Source organism: Notolabrus celidotus, chromosome 21 (assembly GCF_009762535.1).
Source record: "Notolabrus celidotus isolate fNotCel1 chromosome 21, fNotCel1.pri, whole genome shotgun sequence".
NCBI classification, from domain to species: Eukaryota; Metazoa; Chordata; class Actinopteri; order Labriformes; family Labridae; genus Notolabrus; species Notolabrus celidotus.
In genome coordinates, this window is record NC_048292.1 from 17277624 (window position 1) to 17298178 (window position 20555).

Sequence of the window (20555 nt, forward strand, 5' to 3'; positions counted from 1 at the left end):
CAACCAGTTAAAAAGGGACAAACCATTTAAACTGGATTAAAATGTGCTGTTTGTCACTTTCCCTCTGAGTAAGGCTCTTGCTTACTTGATGCTTGTTAAATGATTTCGATCAGTATCTGGACGGATCAAAAGCCTCTTATCACGTCGCAAAAGCAAACTCATTTTCTGGTATTGCTTCGGCTCTGCTTCTCGGCTGGTTCGGAGAACTATTCACAAAGGTTTTAATTAAATTTTGCGATTTTAAAAAGGACCACAGACTCTGCTCTCTTTGTTCAGACTGAATTCACCCCTTCAAAGGTGAATGTTTGCTACTTTGGCATGGAAGCACTATCTCAGAGAACCCTATCTCCTAGCAAGGACTACAAAATAACATCTAAGGACTACAAACTTCAGACTCCTGCACTTTATTTCCCTTATCAGATCCCCTCTGGCCTCCCTCTCTCTTCTTCTTTCCCTCTCTTTCTTTCTAAAATGGACGATTCGCCCAGAGGGATGATAACAAACAAGGGATTAAAAAGAAAGACGCTGCTATTCCCCCCTCCCGTCCTTCTCATCCCTTTATCTCTCCATCCATCTTTCCGTCTAGTGCTATTTATGGAACGTTTTTCACGCTTCCTTAAAGACCTACACCTCCTTTATTTCTTTCCATCCATCCCTTTTCCCGTAATGATGTCTTTCCTGAATGGTCAGCAATATGCAATGGAAGTGGTGTCACCAGAACATATGAATTGTGTCACTGCCAAAGAGTCTTTCTGTTATAAACTTAGCAATCATCACTTAACAAGAGGAATCTGTTCAGCACTCACTCTCCCTCATTAAAGAGGCTGTTTGCTTTACTTACTGCTTTCATAAATATTCTTATTTATGCCTTGAAATATGTATGTACACTTTACCAATTTACATTAGTGTCCTCAGTGTTAATCTAAAAACGAGGCTTGCATTGCATATTGCTCCCCTTTCCTCTGGAATCTAAATTGGCTGGAGATGAACTTATATTACTAGTGTGTTATCTTATACCCGGGTATGATGCAGAGAAATATTAATATATTAGTCTCTAATATGGTGTGTTGGCCCAGAGATCCCCAAAAATGTTTATGACGTATAACTGTTCTCATGATGTATGTCTTTTGTTGTGTTTATGACTGTTTTTGTTTTTAGGATTTGAAATCTCTGTAATGTTTGTTTCTTTGTTGTGTACATTCATTTGTGTTGAGTAGTTGGTAAAGTTTCTGTAAGAGGTGTAGAAAGAGTTTGGCCGTTGAGATTAAAAACCATTCAGTATTGCTGTCCCATTTATGAAATGTACCAGGGTGAGGTTATTTATTATAGAGGCACAAAAACCCCTTCATATTTCCAAAGGTGTTTCATCCATCTTGATCTCATACAAGTAATTTTTATTATGCAATTTGTTTGAAATAACAAAAGCATTTTTACCAGAAACATTTTTCTAGTTGTCAAGATACCAGACATGATAGTTTAAGCTGCTAGATAAAGATTCTAACGTTAAGCAATTGGTTATTAATTCTGCATTAGCCAAGCTTCACAACTGTGGGTAAAGCAGCCCTGGAGATGAGGAAACTAAACAATGGGTAGAAGTGTTAACGCAAATTTTTGCAGCATTTTTTAAAGATTAATTTTGGTTCTCATCAGAATAATTGCATATCAATAATATTCCATGAGACTGAACTGTTGGGACACGAAGATATCTCAGTGAGCACCCACATGGACTTCAATGTTAAATTTGGTTAGGGAATGCGTTGAAATCAGAGCTACACTGCAAAAAACGGTAGCTTAAATATAAGATGAAAAAACTTAATTCAAGGTGAAAATTTCTTAAAACTAGTGGAATTATCTGTCCATGCAGCAAGTTAATTTTACTTGACAGGAAATCTTAAAATGAGATTCTTAAATCTAGAAATAAGCAGGCTCTGAAAAGTATTAAAAGGGTTGAAATAAGTAGAATATGCTGATTTTTAGCTCAAACTACTTGAAAACAAACTTCCTACAGCACAGTTATAAGTGAAATACTGAATATAAGCAAAGAAAATCTCATTTATTTATTTTGTATACTTAATTACGCAAATTAAGGCCTGGGGACAAGAAAAACAACATCAATTTAAGTGAAAAATGCCTTGCTATTAGAAAACTATAATTACAATGTTTCTTGATATAAGCTGGCTCATCTTAAAATAAACCCTAATCCATCTTAAAACTAAAACTAAAATCTTTAAAACCAGGTCTTATTTTTAGAATATACCTCTTAAATGTTTCATCAGCAAGCTGGATTTACTGTCAACACTTAATAAATGTCAAGCTTAACAACATATAACATCAAGAACACTATCAATAGTGGCTCAGGGTTGATGCATACTTCAAGACACTTAAAACAGTCTTTAGAGCCAAACCAAAGCAAATATATTACCATTCTGCACAGCAGAACTATGAGCAATCAATAAGATACAAGCTGAGTTGTGTCTTGAATAGATGCCTTATTTGTTATTCTTAAATCAAGCAACTTGAAGTTGTTACTCAATCTTGAAACAAGTTTTACTTTGATGAGACTTTAGGTGAGACAACCAATGTAGCTTATTTTAACAGTCATTCACTCAATTTAAGATTCCCAGACTGATTGAGACAAAAAGACATGTTCATAATCAATTTAAGATTCAACCATACATACAAAGATTAAAAACAAGTAAATAACTCAACAAACAAGGTAATTCATCTAACACGTCTCAATCTAAGAATTAAAATATTGGCAAGTACCAAATTATTTGCAGTGTATAGGGCTGATTTCAACACATCAACATGTAGTCAGAACATCAACACAGCAGAAGACACATTTTTGTCTTGATGTATTAAAACCAGTTGTTTATTTTAGGGTTGAAAGAAGAACGGAAATTATTTTAGTGATTTCATTTTATAAAGTTGTTGTCTAGCATTAGTTCAGGGTCTTTGCAGAGACAATAGTTCAACACCTTTTATTTATTTCACATAAGTAGGGTGCAATAAAGGCTGTGTGATTTTAACAAGAGAGTTCAGACACCATCAGGGTAGCAGTTGTAAATATTATCAGAAGTAAAAAGACGATGGTGGATGTGCAGCCTTGGATGCCACAGCTAAAAGACCCCCCAAATCGGAATAATATCTAAGATAGTTCACAACCTTCAGACCTTGGTGGCTAACAGTAATGAGTGCACAACTTACAAGTAGTGTCACAGGTTATAGTCCAGGTTGCAGACGTAATGTTTTAATTTGTGACTTCTAACTTACAATCATTCTAGACACTATTTATACAAGAAATGACTTAATAATGGTTTCTAATATGTGTTTTGAACGTCTTTTTAATGGTGGCCATAGTTCATTCAACGCTCACTCAGATATCAAAGTAGTCCTTGTACAATTTGATCTTTCAGTCAGTGCTGCAAATTAACTGCAGACTCACTACAGCAACAGTAGTCACCTCACTCATGTAGAGAATTTTAAAGGTCTGGCTGGTCCAAACAACTCTGAAATGAATTAGATTAATAGCTGACATCTTTGGGGCACATGGGCAAAGTTGTGAAGTGGGTTTTCAAAAAGACAAGCGTAAACATAGCCATGAATTTCACTGGGACACTGTCGCAGTAGCTGAAAGAGATAACGGCTGAACTCTGTCTACGACTCCAGAAGCTGTGTCCCCCTCATCCCCCCCTGGTCTGCAGGTCTTGTGTTGTTGGTAGCTAAGTATCTTAGCTAGCTAAAACCTGTTCCTATAGCCTGTGTGTGTAAAGACTAATTATAAGAATAAATTCTAGTTTGTTACGTAAAACTGCAGCAGCCATGATGACTGAGGGCCTTAAAGGTTAGACAGCCCAGAGATCTGTGGTGTGTTGTGTTATCAGATATGACGATTGTGACATTGAGGATGATGATATGATTATGATGATGATGATGTTGATGATGAAGCATTTCCTGGTCAATATGCATTGATTTGAATAAAAACATATCACACTTAAGTCAGTTTTGCATCCAGACCATTGACTAGCTTTGTAGAACTGCACTTTTTTATAAGGTTATATGTACAGAAATGCAGATACTGAGATTGGAAGGCTTGTGTTTATACCTTGTAAACCTGGGATCTGACGTAGTAAAAGTAGACTTTATTTCTTAGATTTACTCACATTGGATTAAAGCCATGGAATGTTTGCCAGTAACCGTGCCTCTAAAGTGTTGCTGTATTTTATTTATTTGAGGTTGTCGGTCATCCACAATTGAGTCAAAGCTGGGGTTGGTAGTCACGGAAAACTAGCATGAATTTGAATGTAGCATTTCCTCAGGACTCCGTCTAACCCCTCCCCTCTCCCCTCGCAGCCGCTCAGAGCTCCTCCAAAACGACGCCCCCGCTCACAAGCACAAACGCAGCTGATTCCCGACCATATGATCGTGAATGATTAAAAACTAGGGATAGACCGATTATCGGCCGGGTCAATTATCGGCGCATTATTCGGCATTTTGACGCATATCGGCATCGACCTTTTTTAAAAATCCAACTGTGTTAAAACTGGGTTATTTTGGATTGAAATTCACTAAATCACGTGGCAGAAATGATAACATCTGCAGAAACCGTAGCCTAGTTTGTGTTCCATTTCTCCCTGCAGTTTCTCATTGCAGGGGACGAGCTGAGCAGACTCTGATCCGGACTACAGTCCTGAAAAGCACTTCATCGGGTCAGAGGGGACAGGCCCGAGGTCGAGCGAGAGGGGCAGTCAGTAGAGTCAGGGGAAGCAGAGGCAGGGGACGGGGATTGCACGCTGGGGATATGTACGCACAGGAGGCAGGCAGAACGGCAGGACGGGATTTGATTGGTTTCATAAATTGGACCCTAATGACGGTGATTGGTTGGTGTTTTCCCAGGTTTTCTCCGGCTGTAGATAGCAGCTTTTTTTAAACCTCTTTTTTAAGAACACATTATGTATTGATTGCCATCGGGACATAAAGATCATTTTAACCAGAATAACAAAAAGTGTATCTAAATCTGACTACCAACCCCAGCTTTAAGATAAGAAACAAAGTGTTATTTCCAGGTTAAAGAGAAGGCCAGAAAATATGATTCTGTGAGACACAAGCAGAGGTGAAATGAAAACCAGGGTCAAATGAGAGCATAAATCAGTCATGATAACGGCTCTTCTGATACCTTATCTCATTTTCTTTGTCTCCTGCCCTCCATCTCCTCTCACCTTTCTCTATTTTTCATCTTCTCTCACTTATCTCACCTCCATTTATCTCTCTGTCGCCTCTTCTCCTATCATTTTTTTTTTACCCTTTTCACCTTCTTTTCTCTCATCTCTGCCCTCTTCCTCCTCTGGCCTGCCTCACTGCCTCTTTTTCACTTTTCTCCATCCTTATCTCTGCTCCTTCTCTCCTGCTCTCTCTCTCCTCCTTCTCTATCATTTATTTCCCCTACACTCTCTTTGTGTTTTATTTACCTTCTTATCTCTCTCTGCTCCTATGTCAATTGCTGTGTATTAAGTATATTTACATACAGCCTGTCACGTCTGCCGCAGAGTTATACTAATCCATGGCTGAGCCCTGAAAACAGTATAAACACAGTGTTTCTGTCGTCACTGTTGACTGACTCTGGATCAGCCTATGATATAACAAATCCTTGGCCTTCATCACGGGGGAGAAATTAAATCTGCCATCAAATCAGCATGAGAGCTGAGCATAAACAGTGGGCACGAGCAGGCAAATACTGACACTCTGTGGTCGGAAGTGGAACCACAGCCTTTTAAGCTTTTTATGAGCAGTCAATATTAACTATCATTTGCATTTAATAGAAAGTCCTTGAATTTCACCTCACCTATAAAGCAGGGCAGTAAATAGCTGCTTTTTCATCCTCGTTAAGTGAATGTTTGATAACTAAACACATGCAAATTGCAGTTTTATTTGCTTCCTATAATTGTGTGCAGTCTTTTTTAGAGCCAGCGTTTCAATATGGACCTGTTTATACACCCTCACTGAAACAGATGCAGCAAGAATGAGATGTAAGGGTGAACAAATAAATAAGAGAGAGAATGACTCGGCAGTGAGAGAAGAAGAGCAACAAGGGCGTGAGAGAGAGATGGAGGGAAGAAAAAAGCATGGCGAACAAAATGAGACAGGTCTGACAGCCAGGGATGAAATGTACTGTATGTGAGAGTTTAACAGGGTAAGGAGGAGTGTCAAAGGGTGAAACACGATGTAACGCGTGAGTGTGTGTGTGTGTGTGTGTGTGTGTGTGTGTGTGTGTGTGTGTGTGTGAGTGTGTGTGAGTGTGTGTGTGTGTGTGAGTGTGTGTGTGTGTGTCGCAGGAAAGCAGCTAGCTGTTCCTCTTGATGCCTAGTTTGTGTAGAATAACTGAAACAAACTTTTACATAACAATATACCTCAACGACTGCAAAATTGTGTCCTTTTTCCTGAAGTCTCCACATCAGTTAGAAGTCTCAGATTTCTCATTTTCTTGGAGTCATTTTCTCATAATTCTGTGCTTCTGCTTTCCTGTGAATGCATAGACTATATAAAGCATGGATGTTGTATTAGGGATGTCAACCATTTGTTTCTAAAGAGGTGCTATGAGGCAAATGATGGTGACGTCATATTGGAAATGTTGACTCCAAGTTACTTCCAGCTGAGCTAGACAATGGCAAAGAGGCGGAGGTGATGCTATTGGCTAGCCTGGCAAACAACTACAACACACACCTGTCGGTCAAATCAGCCTGGCCTCTAATTATGTTGAATTATGCATGATTCTTGAACTGTGTCCAACAGCATGGGGCGCAAGCTAACATTGTGACATTGGTGACATTGTTTTTATGAGTGTCCCAACCAGCCACAAACTGTTTTTATTCAGTGCAATTCAGGACTCAACTTGTATGATAGCTCCTCATCTCAGTATTGAAACTTGTGTGGCTACAGGGTGGATGGACATGGCCATGGTGCAAATGTCAGGTAAGAAAATGTTAACTTCTTATGTCTTGATTTTGTTCTGCTTTCTTGCACAATAGAGCTTGTTAACTTGTTGAAGATAATGGTGTATTAATATTGATAAACACCACTGAGGTGTTGTGCCTTGACTGGCTCACATTGATAGGACTTTGTTTATCTCGGATTCCTGCTGTTGGTCTTCAGGGCAGAGCCAATAGGAACATGGATTGCTTACATGGCCTAACAGGAGTTCATACTTGGCGTGATTGCTGTGATGCTGTTCTGATGCTGATAGGACACAGTGTTAGACTTAATGTAACCAAAATGGATGAGTATTAAAATGGAACCCCCCCAATACAGGTGTCACAAATAGAGAAGTGAGTTATATAGCTATAGTCATGTAAACCATAGACTGTATATATAATGGACAGCGTCGCTCCTCCTTTTCCCATTGTACGGTTTTGAAGCCAAAATATCCCGTTCCAGAGCGCTGACATCTTGTAGATTTTCTGCAGCCAGAGTCTGCGCAGTAGGAGATTTGTGTTTCCACGGTAATGAGCGCCACCCTACAGCGTACCGTCACGAGATCCTACGGAGTTTCTCTCTACAGCAGCTATCTATCAAAGCAAACTCGGATGTAAAACCCTGTTTTTTTAAACTCTAATAACTAACAAAAAAGAAACTTTTCAGAAGAAAGAGGCCTTGAACACAAAACAGTCAAATAATAACTATATATCACCACAGCTTACGAATGTGAGAAACATACGTTTGATGTGTATTTATTTTTAAAGTGTGACCGTAGCCCCATTCAAATGAATGGGGGAGACCAAGTTTTTGACCTACACTGCAGCCAGCCACTAGGGGGAGCAGTTTTTGTGGAAGCCTCACTTCCAGCCGAGCGAGTTAAATTTATACATTTTGATACAGGTTCCGGTGGGAAATCTTTTGCTTTTGGGACCTGCCTCAAGTGGACAATTCAGGAACTGCAGTTTTTGGCACTTCTGCCTTTACTCCATCTTTCAAAGGCTGCTGCTTTTGTAAATACTGCATTTAATTCAGTAGTTATTTAGCACTTTTTCTGGCACTAGAAGTTTCTGCTACTGAAATTACAAAATTGCCACAACACCTACAGTACCCCATTTAAGAGCAAACACTGTGCTGTGTTTTCAAACAAGCAAAGAGAAACAGAAAAAGGGATGAAATGTAGGATGAAAAGACAACAGCAGCAGGCTTGAAAGGCAGACAGATTAAGAGGCTGACGGAAACAGATCTATTTTGAACTCTTTCTCACTTCTTCCTGCTGCCGTTGTTTTCCATTTCCAAATATAACAAGACTTTCACACCTGAGACTATTTTCTACGAAAGCTGTGAAATACAGATAACAGCGTGTGTTTGTGAGAGAGTATATATGGAGTGTTTTTCAGTCCATCCTTCAGCGTAATGAGATACCAAATGCATAAAGGTAAACACTCAGAAACACACACACACACACTGATGCTCTCAAGATGCAGATTTAGAGGGCCTTGTCTCAGTCAGATAATCATGACTGAGAGTGTGTCAGTCACAGATGGGCTCACACGTCAGGATGCAGTGACACAAAGGCAGAAATTATGAGAGAAACTGTTTTTGTGTATGATACACACTCAAGCGAAGATACTATCAGATACAGCTCCATCAAATTTCTGCTTATGGATGCCTCGGGAATATCTTTTTAAATTAAACCATTACCTACCGTTATCTCCAAGAGCAGAAGACATTCAAATGACTAAACACAACATTAGTTCTGTGCTTGTCAAGAATCTCAGCTCTGCAATTAGAGGTTAAAGCTGGAGTGTTATACATCAGTAGATATTCTTTGCTTATATGAGGCTATCACAGATATTACTATCTGTGAATGTGCATGTTGACTGATGAGAAGTAAACTTCAGAGTCACTGAGATCAAGTTTTGACTTGAAAACAGCTCTTAAACTCTCTCACCTTAAAGCCACATTCTTACTAATCTGCTTTTCTGTTCATGCCACATGATCTTCATCTGACAGTGAGTTTACCCAGTAATCATGGAGTTATAAATGTTCAGATTTATGTCTTATTGGTGCACTTTCAGGACTTTGCATCCACACTGGTATAAGAACTAAGGTTTAATTCTATAATTATGAAAAGTCAATATAAGTGAGATATTTTGTCCTGAAATAAATCTTTGAATATGCAACACTTTTCTGTACGTTATACTTTATTTTTGTTGAATAAAGTTTCAATTCAAACATATAAGTTGTAATGACCTTAAAGCTTACTTTTAATTTGAACTCATTCGAATATAACAGTTTTATAAACATTTTTAAAAGCAAACTCAAGACCTAGCTTTTCTAGTTTCGCTTTTAACTGAGATTTATTCTGAACAGTTTAATTTATTTATTATCTAGTTCATTTTTTTTCACTTTTATTCTACTTTATTTATTTATGTACTTATTTATTTATTTATTTGAAGTATAGCATCTTATTTTCTTTTAATGGTTTAATATTTTAGTGTTTTATTACCTTAGAAATGTATTTTATTTTGGTGATTTTAATTTCCTGTGTTGAGTTTTAACATTTTATTTTACCCCCAGTGTTTCCTCATTAAGATAACATGAGAGTGTTTCCTCAGTACCTTCAGCAACTTCTTTTTAATTTTTATTTATTTATTTATTTTTAATTTTTTGTATTGCTATTGTTGCATATATTGTGTTCTTAGCCTTAGGGTTGTTGGGTGGGTTTGGGGTCGGGCTGGGGCTGGGATATTTTTCTTAATTTATTCTATTTAAAGTTGTTTTTATGTACAGCACTTTGTCATGTACAATGTCATTGTATGAAAAGAGCTGTATAAATAAAGTCTAATTGATTGATTGAATGACAAATGTTCTCATATTCACAAATATTTTTCATCATTATTGAGATCATGATTATTATTTATAAAGAGAGGTGGGTGGGAGAAGACACTGTATGAGAGGTGCACGGCAGAGTTAGTGTCTGCATCCGTGTGCGCGGGAAGAAGGGATCTGAAGGAAAGCAAGTTGAAAAATAAATGTTGCTTGTGACAAAACATACATAGAGATTCAATATATAACTAATGTTAATTAAATAGGATAATGCATTTCTTGAAATATCATTTTCAATTAGTGACCACAGAGTTTTTCTACAGGCTGCGCACACATTTCAAACATCAATACTTGCTGTCGATCAGGTCTCTTTGATCGAGGGAGGGCTAAAATCATGATCGCAATTCAAATTTGCTTAGTTGTGTGGCCCTAAAATGTACTGTTAGTGAAATCTTTCAAACAACAAAAGAGAAGAGAAGGTAGATCTGATTCCAAGTTCTAGTGCCCACTTTTGTTAGATTTTCAATACTTTGAAACTTTTATTGCTTTAAAGCAATGCAATCTCAGTTTTCATGTTTGAAAGTATAGAAAAGCACAGAAGCTTGTGGAAAAAACAGATCTAATGTTGTATTTTCAAACAAAAGCAGCCAGGGGCAAATGAAAGAGAGAGAGCAGTGTTGTTTAAAGCTGGGGTTGGTAGTCAGATTTAGATACACTTTTTGTTATACTGGTTAAAATTATCTTTATGCCCGATGGCAATCAATACATAATGTGTTCTTAAAAAAGAATGAAAGAAAAGCTGCAATCTACAGCTGGAGTAAACCTGGGAAAACACCAACCAATCCCTGCCATCAGGAGCCAAATTATGAAACCAATCAAATCCTGTCCTGCCATTCTGCCGGCCTCCTGCACGTACATTTCAAGTTTGTTTGTGTTTTTAACTTTCGCTATGTTTTGTTGGCAATGTTTTGGTGTTTTCTTACCGCTGAGTGAGACATGAGTTGACGTATTGCAACTCAGTCGTGAATCAGTCACGATCATGTGGTCGCGAATCAGCGGCACTCCTGCATGTGAGTGGGGACGTTGTTTTGGAGGAGCTCAGAGGAAATGTTACATTCAAATTCATGCTAGTTTTCCGTGACTACCAACCCTAGCTTTAATCATCATAAAGAAAAAGTAAAATAAAGAAGACTAAGCAGTGAAAAAGGCAAAAAAAAGACATTATACTCTGACTTACTAACAGTATGTCAAATATTACACTTTCTTCAACAACTTTTTCAGTACCAGCACGATGTGCAGGTTCAAAAATTACAATTTTACCAGTTTTGGGTGCTCAGGAGTTAATTGTTAATTTTTGTTGCCATGATAACTCAACAGGTACCTGTGTTGTTTGATTTTTACTGGTACAGCATCAGAGTTAAAATCTTTAGTGTCATGTCACCTCTTGTTCAAACTACTTTTGTTGTTTCAGAATCCAGCATTGGTCAAGTTCGTTTCAACTTCACATCTTCATGTCTGTCTCAACTTTTTATCCCTTTGTGTTTAATATAATGATCTTCACAATCTGAACAGATTTCACAGCAAAAACCTTGTTGTCTTTGCCTGTGAAACTAACAAGGCGTCAACATATAAGTATCAGTTGATATGAAATGATTGTTTTAAAATTGAATAAAATCTGTTGCAACAAAACAACCAAAATCACAGGTTTGTGTGTTTGCCTTGGAGGGAATCCCACAGCACCCATGATTAACAATGCAGCACATCAGTCCAAAAATTGCTGATTGCAAGGTGTCACTGCCAGTAATCAGTAACTTTAAATGCCACCAACAAATCAGCAAGCCAATTCAACTTTGTGAAACAGCAAGAAGAGATAGACAGGGAGGAGAGAGGAGATTTACAGGGAATGAGAAAGAGAGTTTATAAACAAAAAAAGGTCATCCTACCTCCAGCGATGGCCGTTTTCTTTCCAACCGTAACCGTCACAGCTGTCGTAGAGACCACTATCCTTCCAGCTGGTGGAGCAACACACATCAAATTAGCAAAAATGAACAGTACTTAATTTGTTCATGCATGCATGCACTTTAAAAACACGCAAAAAGTTCTTCCAAACATGCAGACTGGAAGGACTGATGAGGAAAAATGTCCCTAGAAGTATTTCTTTTCTTCTTTGTGACACTCACAGCAGAGATAGTGATGGCTGATATGCCAAGTTGTGTTTGAAAACATGTGGGCGACTTGGACTCAGTTGGTAATTTTTAATACAGTCATGCATCTGTCTGTCTATTCACAGCCTTCATGCCAGCTGATGCCAACTGTCACCTAGCCACAGAATCCAGTCAGATTAACAGTTTCAGCGTTATGTAACACAGAGTATGAAAACTAATCGGCTAATACGCTCATGCCTGAAGGGCTCTGTGTGCTGCGTGTTTCTGTTACTCGCTCCTCTAAGGCAAAATCCACCTAGGCCTCCTTGACAAGCATGCGTGAGAGAAGTTTCTGGTAACTTTTTAGCAGTTGAACATGATTAAATAAGGTCAAAACAGAGTGACAGAGGCGATACAGGCAACAAAGTCTGTGTAACCAGATTAACTACTTAAAAAGACTTCATCAAAGACAGAGGAGACGCTGACTCAGAGCACTGCAAATGAACCAGTGACCTTACTGACTCCCTAAAAGAGGAGAGGAGGTTCCCATAATTTGATTGCATGCTCATGCAGAGAGAAAGAGAGAGGGATAGAAGAGGAGGAAGGAGACAGAGGGATACAGAGCGGGGCTAGAAATAGAGAAAACAGACGGTTCATAGAAGGGTGAAGACACAGAAAACAGCACTCGTCATGCTTTGTAATAAAGGATGAAGAAGACAAGGATGGGGTGTGTGTGTATAGAAAAGAGGAGGCATGCCAAGTAGAAGTAAACATTTTCCTCTACCCTCCTCATCCTCATTCGCCGCCCTCCGTTTTCTCCCCACTTTCTCATCTGCCTGGAGCTCCACCTCCTCTGCACTGAGGGCGGCGCTATAGTCGGCCTCATAGTCCCTGAATATGTCTGAACACAACAAACTATTTCGAACATCAGCCTCAAAGATACGTGAGACACTTTTAGTACACGTGTTCTGAATGTGAATTGTTTCATTATGTAAATTTAAACATGAAACATCTTCATCTTAAATTAGGACTTGGGAATAGAGCAGCAGAGTGAATTCCCCACTATCTTAAACATGTACTCTTGTCTTGAGACCTGAATTAATAAGCACATTTACACAGTGAAGCAGCACAACAAGCAGCTTAAATCAGCACTGTGTACACTAATACTCAACTACATTTAATCCATACCTTAAAGTAATTATAGATACTCACATCCAGTTTCCTGTCATCAAGAAAGGCATTATTTTCAGCCTTATACATATTAAATATTATGTATTTCAAAAATGAGGTCTGTGCTTTGAAGTCAGGATTTAATAAAAAAAGTCCTGTTACTCGTTCTGCCTGAAGTGCTCTCTTCAAATATCTTTTTTAAGGCACTTAAAACATACACTTTTTTTCTTCTTGAGCTAAATGCGAACATCTAATCCAGAGGCAGAGAAGGGCTGAGCTCGTGTTTAACTGACTACACTTATAGATGGAGTTAAGTGTTAGTGTGATGTGATGGCAAACATGAAACAGTAGCTGTTAACTCGTTCACTATGGAGCTGATGATTATGCTCCACGACAGTAAAATGAACTGTAACGGAGAAAAATTAAAGACTGATTAGACAACATTTATGAGCATGTGTTGCATACAAACAATGTAAACAAACCACAGAGTAAACACAGAGCAGTAGACTGAGCCTGTTTGGTTATTGAGAGCTGAGCATGACAGTGAGAGGTTTTGGCTTTTATGGCCTTGGAGGGTCTTGTGTGTGGGTGTGTGGGTGTGATTAGTAAAGGTACGTCCTCTACCTCTTGTGTCTTGTCTGGGATAGTAGTATAGAAACTTCCCAGTTGGGTACTCAGTTGCTCTGCGATACCACAACGGGAAATGGTCCAGAGTGAACATATTCTCCTTGTCTGTGGTGGTTAGGAAAGACCTGGGGAGAGACAAAAATAGACCTGAACTTAGAGCCTACTATCTACAAGCTAAATCATGAAACAGCATTGAGGGATGAATGGAGAGGAGGTCATGATAAACAGAAGGGAGACTATGATAACAACCACACAAAGATGTGAAGTTTAAGTGTTGCATTTAAAAAAAAATAAAAGTAGCGTTGTTAATGTTTGCATGTCTTCTCCACAGCTTGATTTCTGCATATGAATCAACTTACATATACCATAAGTACTACCTTTAGGATTTTTTGTATTAGCGACATAATGTCTAATTTAAATTAGTTTCATGTTTGGATCAATGAGACTGACTGCTGTCCCTTTATTGACCAGCAGAGGGCGAACTCTCACTTTTTGTACTTGCAGTCTCAATTTAAACCCTTAATAAGCTTTAAATATAACATTTTAACAACATTTTTTAAGCTCATATTCTAACCTTTTGACTTTGGATATGAAACTATGGCAGATTTAATTGTAAGATGTGTATAAGTAAAGGAAAATGAAGGTACTGTTCTTTTTTTTCTTTTTTTTTATATATATATATATTTTTTTTTTTTTAAAAAAGAAAGTTTTACAGAGCATAAAGAATAAAGTCACACAGAAAAACAAACAAACAAACAAACAAACAAAAAAAACGAAACAAAACAGGGCTTACATTATTCTACATGGCATCACTAGCACAATATTTCTTAAGAAAAATCTTTAAAGAGAGGTAAGTGGTGAGCAGTAAAATCAGACACTGTCAGGGTACTCTGTCCAATTGGGCAAGATAATCAGAAAAGGGCTGCCAGATGTTGAAAAATTTGGTAAGATTGCCCATCATGCCATACCGGATTTTCTCCATGAAGGTACTGTTCTTACTCACTTTCCAGTTCTCTTCTCAATACCAGCATATCTCTGGAATCTCATCAGGCCTGACCGGGTTCCTAAGAATGCTGTTTCTATCCCATCGTCCATACTAGAAGAGAGGGAAGCAGATGAAGTGAGAAACATGAAGGAGGAAAGGAGGCAGATAAAGAGATAACAGGTATTTGTGAAAATCAGATGTGGTAGTAGTCCTTCTATATCTTTATAAGCTCAATGTATGTGGGGGAATTTGTGTGTTATTATTCACCCAGATGAGTTGAGCATGAGGGCGGTCCAGTAGGCTTCCATAGGAGCCGTGACAACAGCATCAAATAGTGTTTGTTGCAACAATTGTGCATCACCTGTGAAGAGAAATCAAAGGAAGGAAATCTGATGAATGACTGAGTCAAAGTGTAAAAAAAAAAAAAATGTTAAAATGTGTTTCCATCTAAATCCTCTTACAGTCCAGATCAGGTTCTTTGCCGGTGAGGTATTTCACCACAGCCTGCAACTGAGTCAGCTTACGATGGTCTGGGTCAATGTCGGTTTCGCAGTAGGTCCTACAAACACACACAAGCACACGTACATGTCAATACAGTGTTTTCATCCATTAAATGCACTGTGGGTATTTCAATGAGGAGACCCTTAGCATCTATGTTTTAGTACAGAACTCACCACTCGCTGGCGATGGTCAGATCTGGAGTGAGTAAGTCATGAAGACCTGAAGCAAGAAGAGAAAACAACAGAGAACAGATAAAGTAAGAAAAGAAAACACAATTACAGAGAAACTGAGACTGAAGGGAAAACCTACCCTCTTCAACAGAGACATTCCCGCTGAAGATATACTGTCCGTATCCTCGAGTCAGTACTATACCCAGGCTGTTAAACAAAGAGAGTACAGAGCCATTTTAGTCCCTGTCATGTGTAGGCTTATATTACAATGTTTTAAAGACTACAGTGGATATAAATGTTTAAACTGCACTTCAAGCAATCCTGTGAAGTAAAGAAAAAGGACAAGACGTACGTGAATGGTGTCTCGTTGATGATTGTGTAGAAGTAATCATTCTTCAGGAACATCACCCTCCTCTGTGGAGACAAAGAAAGAAAACAAGGTTTGTAAATATGACAGGAAAAGCACAGAGACAGAGACAGCTACTAAAGATAAGGAAATATAAAGTGACTTGTACTCATATCACCTCAGAGAAAACAAATACTGGATAAAACAGGGAAAGACAATAAAACCCCACAGGAGGAAAGAAAAGGAAAATCTAATCTCTGCTCTAATTTATAAAACAGCTCCTTCTGCTGGGTTGGCACACTTGTGAAAACAAAGCACTCACCCCTTTATCCACGGTAGTCCTCACGTCTAAAGACATAGTTCCACTTTCTCCTTTTACCATGGCTGTCCTCAGCTGAAACATAAACATTCGCACACTCAGCATTTCACTTATTGAATCCTGTAATCAGAACCAAATGTGACATAAAAGGAAGACAGAAAGAGGGTCATTAAAGCCAGAAATACAGTACGTGCATGTATGTGTTACACTCACTTTCTCCTCAGTGTCTTCCCATTCCACCTCTGACAGATCAACGCTGTTGTAGTTGGGTTTTGGTTTTAGCTTCTTGCCCTCCTTGTACTGTCACACACACACACAAACAAAGACACAGAAAATAAACAAGGCTAAACTTTGAATTATTTTCTATTAACTGCAATTTATATGCCATGCAACATTTGAACAGGTTTTTAGCGGCAATAAACTATTGTATAATCCAATCTTGGTCAGTACCAGGGGCCGTAGGTCAGGATGAGACAAGATGTAGCCATTGTTGGTGATGAGGTAGGCATAACCATGGACACCCAGCTTAAAAGAATAAGGACACCACACATTAGATGACAGCAACTACTACTACTACCATGTGAAATTGAAAAGGTGACTAAGTATACAGAATTTAATCCTTGTTTGTAACACAGTGTACATATAAAGTTCAAGTTACCTTATATCTTGGAGCTAATCTCATCAGTTCTTTCAAGGCCACATCAGTTCCTACCACTCCCAGCAGAATACCATGAGACAACTGCAGGGAATACAAAGTAAGTTCAAATGAGCACATTTGATGGTAATGATATTAACAGAGATTGCAATGAATACTTACAGTCTCTTTTTTCTTGCTGAACACAGGCATGGCCACTGAGGTCATTAGGAGCAGACTTTGGGCCTGAGTGGTGAACAGCTGTGGTGCACAGAAACACAAAATGATTTAACTTACAGCATGGTACCTTTGTTGATAAGGTAATTCACAAGCTAAGTCATGTAAAAACAACTTTTTTTTGTTGTTATATTTTTGGGGGCTTTTTGCCTTCATTTGATGGGACAGCTGAAGAGAGGCAGGAAACGTGGGGAGTGGAGAGTGGGGGAAGACATGCAGTGAATGGTCACAGCCGGGAATCAAACCGGCAACCCCTGCAACGAGGACTGTAGCCTCTGTACGTGGGGCGCTGAGACCACTAGGCCACTAGCGCCCCATGTAAAAACAACTTTAAATCTAAATTAAGTAGGTGGAGTTTATTTCTGTAAAACAAAACTGAAAAATGAAGGAAAGAGGAGATAAATGGGTGATTATTTTAAATGTAGAAGCGCTGAACATTTCTACATCAAAGAAAATTCCCTGAACTAGCCTATTAAATAAGTAAACGCTAATATTAATTTAGTACTTAGAAAATTATGTTTTTAAAAATGTGCTCCAGCAAAACAAGTTAAAGCTGCTGTTGGTAGGAATGGTGTAAAATACGTTACTTTTTTCTGCTGGATTTGGAGAAAAGGTCATAATGCCCATCGGTACTCATCGGTAAGTGGAGTAATTTGAGACTATTGTGAAATCTCTGTGTTTTCCAATGCCTTTGTATCAAGCAATGTTATTATTCCCCTTGTTCCCGTTATGACGGACCAATCATAGCTAATCTCCAGTCCTCTGTCCTGATTGGTTAAGGCTGGCCCCTACTAAGTCCTCCGATTGGTTATGAGTCCGGCACTTTCATGACTGCACCGATCTGTGTTGGGGGTCTAAGAGGAAATCTGGTTGGGAGGGATAGTGTTGACATTCGAAGTCCCTCTCTCTGAAAAGATGTTTACTCTGTGACTACCAACAGCAGCTTTAAGCAAAGAAGAGTTGGTACAATTTAGAAGCGCAGTCTGACCCAACTACAGAACATTTGAAAGCTAGTGTTTTAATAGTAAACTCATGAGAACTAATGTAAGACATTTTTAAAAATTGTTATAACTTTGACTAATAAGTTTTTTAAGAAATAGTCTCCTGTAAACATGACAAGCATAGAAGATGAAGTTCAATTTAGAAGTGCTAAACCTATCTGCACCAAACATCAACTAAGCTAACATTTCAAAAAGTTAAAGCTAATGTGAACAGAAAACTATGAAATATGAATCTAAAAATTAGGCTTCTAAATTAAAAACAGATTGTAAAAAGAGTAAAATAAAGACTTACCTTTAATAGTACACACAAGTTTAAAAAACTCTAGCAAGCTAAGTAGCATTTTGACCTTCAGCTAAAGGGAACTACAGTGACTAAGCGAGGTTAGCTAAAAAGAGGATTGGCTAAGCTAACTTTAGCACCTGTTGTAAGTATTATTACCTCTTCTGTGTTCGGTAACTGAAGATGAAGATGCAAGGGAGGAAAGGCATCAACAAGCATGAAATGAATGTGTAAAGAAATACCATGTATGATGACACAGATGGATAAACACACTGATGAACAAGGAAAAAGAGAAAGAAATGGGCAAGAGAGGGTTTTAGCTTTAGAGTGAGGGTGGTGGCTTAGCTAATGCCAGCTAATATATTCTCTGCTATAGCTTAAAGTTATCTACTTGATAATATAATTTAATATTAAACAATTTAAAGCGTTTTTGAAATATTTTCCCTTACTCTTGTGTGGATATGTGTTTTATTGCACCTGATAGAAAAGTGTTATTGGGCATTGTGGTCCTGGGTGAATTGTATGAAAGGTATGTTTTAGTACCACATTTAGAGGTGTAGAAGTGAATAGATGTGTTCAAGTGTTTACATGTAGATAAAAAAAAAACAGAAAATGTGCCAGTTACCTTCCATAAAGAAAGATAATGGATCACTATTATAAATAAAAGTATAGACACCCGTAATGAACCAGACATTTTTAATAAAATGCCAGATTATATTTATGCATAATGATAGGATGTTTCCCATCTAGTTGACCAATATTGAAAAATGCAAACTGACCACACTGTCCATATAGGCTTCAGTCCAGATGATGTCATGATCGTGGTTGATGACCATTGGCCGACTGAGAACATGGAGGTACTCCATTACATTTTCCTGGACATCAGCCAGTGTGGAGACATGTGTGTAGTAACCTGCACAGCACAAAAATACATGTATTCACATTCAATTTATCAAAAAATGTTGCACTCAAACAGAAAAACTAGAGCCCATAAATTTAAGACAGGAAATGTTCACCATATTATTTTTATCTTTCTGCTTCTGGCTTTTGGGTATTACATTTAGTGATGCAAAATAATTCAACCGACTTCAAAAACCTTGCATTCCCCAGAACACTTAGCCATTTAAAGTGGAAAAACAGCTTGAATCTCTCATCAAAGCAAGGCTGCTTTTGATGTTCTTTGGAGCTTTGCTTAGTTGAAGGTTTATGGCATTTCTACAAGTGGGAGTTGATGACGTCAATGGGATACCTGCAGTGCAACTGGTCAGTGACAACACACTACTGAAGCACTGCCAGGTAGAACCACTTGAATTATGCAATCACCGAAAGTGCTGCTATGAATATTATTACGTTAATCTTATTAATCAACTTAACCTTGAGGTGTATAAATAAGGATTTTTGCTTAAGTGAAACAACAAGCTGTCTGTTTTTGACAGATATTTTGTTTTTTGGCAAAAGCGGCTGTGTACTAAACAGAAGGGAGTGCACCTGTTACCCATTACACCCACAGACACACACAGCCGAGCAGATTTGATATTTGTTGGCCAGGGGTGTGTTTACAGTAGATCTGTTATAATAATCAGGTATTTAGTCAGGGGAATTAAATATGCTCAGAGCTGTATAATGTGATTATCTATGGGTCTGAGCCGCTGTGTGACCCTTTGTAATTCACAAGAGGGCAGCACCTGATACCCAACTCAAAACGGCACCATGTGAGAACCACTAAAGGCATCCTGTCTTGCTTTGTACAACAATTTTCTACAAAATATCTATACTCCCTATCCCAAGTATTCCCAAAACAAGGACTCAAATAAGCAAAAAAAAAAACCAGATGCTTTGACCTTTAGGTAATGAAATGATTAATCTGTGTTTGTTTATTTACCCTTGTTGTTGCAGGCAATCCATTTCACATTTTCAGCAAATGTCATCTCTCGTCCAATGAGATAGGTGAACACCCGAACCTAGAGAGACAATAGTGTGAAGTTCATTTCAAGTCTGATTTGTTGTTCCAAACAGTTTTATATATAAAAATGAGTCTGTATAATTTGTGTTTACAGGGAATTATAATGAATTTGACTGGACTTGAAGTTGTCCATGCTAGTGTGAGTATTTGTGTAATTTACCCGCCGCTCTGGCCAATTGAACTCTTCAAAAACATCCTTGTAGTCCTCCATGGCCCCATCTGTGATCAGCATGATGGCCTGGTTACACAGGCTTCCCTGCCCCAGTGCTGCAGCCTACACATGCACACACACAATACTGTATACTTGAAGTGATATGTACAAGAGAAATCAACTGATCAGTGAAATGTGTAGTCCAGTTTAACTGATGTTACTGTTT

At 38.2% G+C, this 20555-nt stretch overlaps 1 protein-coding gene across 1 annotated transcript in view; it reads right to left on the bottom strand.

Moving 5' to 3' along the window:
* The window catches only part of LOC117805438 (voltage-dependent calcium channel subunit alpha-2/delta-4-like), a 116333-nt gene that overhangs the window by 71596 nt on the left and 24182 nt on the right, over positions 1 to 20555 (bottom strand). The window contains exons 12-27 of the mRNA XM_034674169.1: positions 20339 to 20452; positions 20098 to 20176; positions 18995 to 19128; positions 16881 to 16958; positions 16722 to 16802; positions 16514 to 16588; positions 16277 to 16363; positions 16067 to 16138; positions 15751 to 15812; positions 15538 to 15605; positions 15402 to 15447; positions 15189 to 15286; positions 14995 to 15088; positions 14746 to 14838; positions 13740 to 13867; positions 11745 to 11813 (exon numbers count right to left, since the gene is read on the bottom strand). Of these exons, the coding sequence (XP_034530060.1) occupies positions 11745 to 11813; positions 13740 to 13867; positions 14746 to 14838; positions 14995 to 15088; positions 15189 to 15286; positions 15402 to 15447; positions 15538 to 15605; positions 15751 to 15812; positions 16067 to 16138; positions 16277 to 16363; positions 16514 to 16588; positions 16722 to 16802; positions 16881 to 16958; positions 18995 to 19128; positions 20098 to 20176; positions 20339 to 20452 (1378 nt within the window). The remainder of the gene's footprint in view (positions 1 to 11744; positions 11814 to 13739; positions 13868 to 14745; positions 14839 to 14994; positions 15089 to 15188; positions 15287 to 15401; positions 15448 to 15537; positions 15606 to 15750; positions 15813 to 16066; positions 16139 to 16276; positions 16364 to 16513; positions 16589 to 16721; positions 16803 to 16880; positions 16959 to 18994; positions 19129 to 20097; positions 20177 to 20338; positions 20453 to 20555) is intronic.